Below are 4170 nucleotides of genomic sequence, written 5' to 3' on the forward strand. Positions count from 1 at the left end.
AAGTTATTTGCATCAGTTGAGAAGGGTTCTCTGGTATAGAGAGTTCCCAACACATAGGAAGTCTCTTTACTAGCTTGTCACAGGTGGCTCATGTCTGTAATCCTAGCTACTCAGAATGCTGAGATCTGAGACTCACAGTTCAAAGCCAGCCCTGTCAGGAAAGTCCGAGAGGCCCTGATCTCCAATAAACCACTAGAAAACCAGAAATGACTCTGTGCCTCAAGCGGTAGAGCACTCACTTTGAGCGGAAGAGCTCAGGGATAGTGCCCAGGCCCAGAATTCAATCTCCACAACCAAGAAAAAAAAAAGAAAGAAAGAAAAAAAGGAAATAAAAGCTCTTTACTTATGATTATGGGTTACCAGGAGAAAAAACAAGGCTTGACAGGATACTGGAAGGAGTTAGTTGGGTATCTCCAGATAAAGGAATTCTTAGTAGCATTCACAAAACTCACATTTCCATTTTCGAGATCAAGAAACACACCAATGCGGCCCACTGGTCTCTCTATAAAGTAAGGAAGCAATGGAGCGGTGGTAAAGATACTATAATGAATGTTCCCCTTGCCAGAGAAAAGAAGAAAAATGTCCTCAGATTCATTCAGAATAAGGTTGCTCCCTATTGCTGAATTTCTGAAGACGCCCACAGCCCAGGTGGAGAAGCCTTGGACACTGAGCTCCCAGTAATGTTTCCCAGAGCTGAACTCTTGGATTCCTGAAAGAGCAACATAGTTGGATTCTTCATGATTCTGAATCAAATGACAATAGGTGATCTCCACTCGATAATGGTTGAGGTTATCCATCAATCTAGGAATGGGAGGAGGGCTGAGCTCTGGCTTCTTCAGCTGGGGCATGAAGAGCAAGGCACTCTCGCATCTTTCCAGGGTGTCTTCTAAATGCCGCAGGAGTTCCAGGTCTAGCTTTTGGTAGGTTTTCATCAGCTCCTGATATATGTTTCTGAGGTCACTGCTTTTCTGAAGCATTTGGGTTTCCATTGTCCTGAGTTGCAGAAAGATGACTCTTCCTTTCTCTTTGAGTATCTCCGAAAGTCGTATTTCCTCCTCCCGGAGACCCAGATGCAGTGCTGAATAAAAATCTTTGGTCATCTCCCTGTGTAGATTCATGTACCAAACCCACTGGTTGATGATGTTCCTCTTCTCGTATATATTGCTCTGGTTTTTTTGTATCTTCTCCCATATAGTGTCCATTTCCTTTAAAATAATCTTTCGTTTGTCTGCAGCAATACAGTCGACAGGTTGGTGTCTGTGAGCCTCATGTTCCCGAGATGGGGAGCAGTGAGGACACAGCAGGCTCTTGTCCACTTCACAAAACATCTGCTTGGTCTCCTTGTGTGTGCAGCATGTATGCTCCTCGGAGCTCAGGAATTGTCGGAGGCTGATTTGTCGGCTGATGGACACCAGACTCTGTAGGGCAATGTTGGTTTTGAGCTCTTCTTGCTGAGAGGGTTGCCTGCACACAGGGCACCTGGCTGGAGTCTCAGCTTCTTCCCAGAGGAGGCGCAGACACGGTCGACACAAACTGTGCCCACAGTGGATGGTGACTGGGTCGATAAAGGTTTCCATGCAGATGGGGCATCTCAACTCTTCCTGGAAGGCTTGGGCAATGTCCCACTCCATCTTTCCAAACAAAGAGGATGGAGAGAGCTGATTCTCCTGCTCTGGTCCTCACCACTGGCAAGCTCTCTCCAAGTGCTGTCCATGGCAAGGCGGTGGGATGTGCGGAATAGCTTGATTCCCTAGTTCCATTTTTTTACACTTGGGGTGGGAGGGCTTAGAGAAGGGTGTGTAGAGAAGGGTGTGCAATTCATTTCCATATCAATTGGAATTGAGATTAAAAACAAGGCCCCACCCTTTTGCTGTTGCTTTCAGTGAATTTCTGGTACAAGTTGTGTTTGTCCTTGTTATAACTATGCTCCGAACAACCATTGGAGTATCAAAGTTTATCTGATTTGGAAAAGGGAAGTGGAATCATAGATCAACCAAGGGGGAAGCAATGCAACAGTGATACTCACTAGACACTGTGTTAGAAATGAGCTTTACAACATGGGAGGGGGCAGTCACGAGAACCGAAAGCAGGAGAAAGGGAGGGGATAACACCTTAGGAAAAGAAATATACTTGGTACCTTTTGTTTGTTACTATAACCTTTCTGTGCATCACCTCTATAATAAAATAAAATAATGGTAAGAAAAGAAAAAGAAAAAGAAAGGAAGAAAAAGAAAGAAATAAAGGACAGAAGAAAGAAAGAAAAAAGAAAAAGAAAGAAAAGAAAGAAAGAGAATAAAGAATTGTCTCAGCAAGACAGAAAATATTTCTAGGTGTACCATCAACCAAAAATCGTCAAGCAAACACATAGAACAGGCAGGCTGCTCCCCTATTTATCCTGACTGCCGCAGACCCTGCCCCTCTGCTCAGATTGGCCAAGCTCAGGTTCACAATTTGCTCAATATTGGCTAGTTTAAATAGGGTAAAATATATTTACATAAGGTGACTTTGAAATGTGGTGAAGGGTACACAAGAAATCTCAAAATATACCCACACCCTCTGCTATTTCCGGAAGAGTCTAGGGTGTGTCTTAATCCCATCATGTAAAGAAACCTATTTAAGACCAAAGCAGTTCCTCTTTTACTCAACAGGAGCCAAACCACCAGACCAAAGCAGGAAATTTTTAGCAAGGTTCTCTGACAATTCTCTTCTCTCTCTCTCTTTTTTTTTTTTACTATTTTTTTCTTTTAACTATTTTAATACTAGTCTCCATGTGATTTAATTCACAACACCCAATTAAAAATATTTTCCAATCCCAAGAATGAGAGATTTTAGAACTGATACCTGCACTCTTGCAGAGCAAGAAAGCCACTTCTGAACTTTTAATTTGTGGTCCTATACAACGTAGTATTTTTCGAGGTGAAATTACAAGCTTTTTAGAACACATGCTCTTCCCCCCTTTTCCTGCTAGAATAATATCAGGAGTGGTCCAATTTTCCCATGCCATCTTGCTAAATGAATTCAAATGTCCTTGGCCTTAATGTCACCAGGAACTCCTCCTTGAATCCTGAAAACATCTATGTAAACCTGGAGTTCCAGTTGAAGAGTTCCTACTTTTTGAAATACTAGGGTGAAAGGATTGAAGACGCGTTTTTCTCCCAGGTCAAGCAAAACACCAGGTGAGTGCTCTCGTGCTTGACTGTGAGTCATTCCAACCTGGTCTTATCAGAAAAGTTCCCTGCCGGACACAGAGCGTTCTATTCTGAGCCTGACCAAGAGCACACGCCCTTGGCCCCTCTGGGCCCCCAAGAGACCATATTATGCTTCGTATTTTCTGTTTGCTTGTTAAGACCAAGATAAACCTGAACCCTACTCCACCAACTTGCACAATATTCTATCCTGCTGGACGGTTTGTCTGCCCCTCCTATGTTGAAGACCAAGTTGGGCCTGTCGGTATTTTCTTTTTCCTAACACAGGTTCAGCTCCATTTGTTCAGAAAAGCCTGAAGAAAATGTGCCCCACAATACTACTGGATATCAGCTGTAGCAATTCTGAGAGGTGGAACTTTCACATCTCCTCAAATGCCTGGCTTTCACTCTACCCAGATATATTTCCCAGGGACTCGACTTCTCCTACCCTGCCTAGCAAGGCATGGGGTGAAGTTAACATTATGGGACAGGAACTTAACCAACTGATGTAGCTTTAATTGATCATGGGAGACAACAGTGAGACTGTGCTTCAGGACTTGTTACCCTAAGACATCTTGCCTTGGAAGCAGAGTTTCAGGCACACTGTACTGACAGGATCTGTGGTCCATCATGGAGACAAGGGGGACAATATGAGTTCTTGCCCTACCTGTATTTAAAGGGTAATTAGAATATTTTATGCATTGCAACCAGGCATTTGTTTGACCAGACCCATTTTCAACAGTTATTTTTAGGAAACTGAGTTATGAGGGAGTCAGAATAAAGAAAGAACAGACAAGTAACTCAACACACTAGATGAACTTTAATGGAAAGTTGAACAGTAATGCCATGGTCACACACACACACACACACACACACACACACACGTATAAATATATTAAGAAACTTACAATATCGTGATTTTCTCCTAAGACTATCCTCTTTTAGGCTCCCTATATTTGAGTGTCTAGAATCCTGTATCATTTGT

General features: G+C 42.9%; 1 protein-coding gene across 1 annotated transcript; it reads right to left on the minus strand.

Annotated features, from left to right (window-relative positions):
• Positions 1-356: 356 nt before the first annotated feature.
• LOC122104045 (tripartite motif-containing protein 43-like) lies at positions 357-1631 on the minus strand. The gene has a single exon (XM_042674713.1). It carries the CDS (start codon positions 1629-1631, stop codon positions 357-359), a length of 1275 nt encoding a protein of 424 aa, XP_042530647.1.
• Positions 1632-4170: the final 2539 nt, after the last annotated feature.

This window comes from Dipodomys spectabilis, unplaced genomic scaffold, assembly GCF_019054845.1.
Source record: "Dipodomys spectabilis isolate Male_0828 unplaced genomic scaffold, ASM1905484v1 ptg000020l, whole genome shotgun sequence".
Taxonomy (NCBI): Eukaryota; Metazoa; Chordata; class Mammalia; order Rodentia; family Heteromyidae; genus Dipodomys; species Dipodomys spectabilis.

Excerpts from the sequence above, each read along its gene's own strand:
- LOC122104045 (XM_042674713.1), bottom strand. The coding sequence starts at position 1,631 with ATGGAGTGGGACATTGCCCAAGCCTTCCAGGAAGAGTTGAGATGCCCC.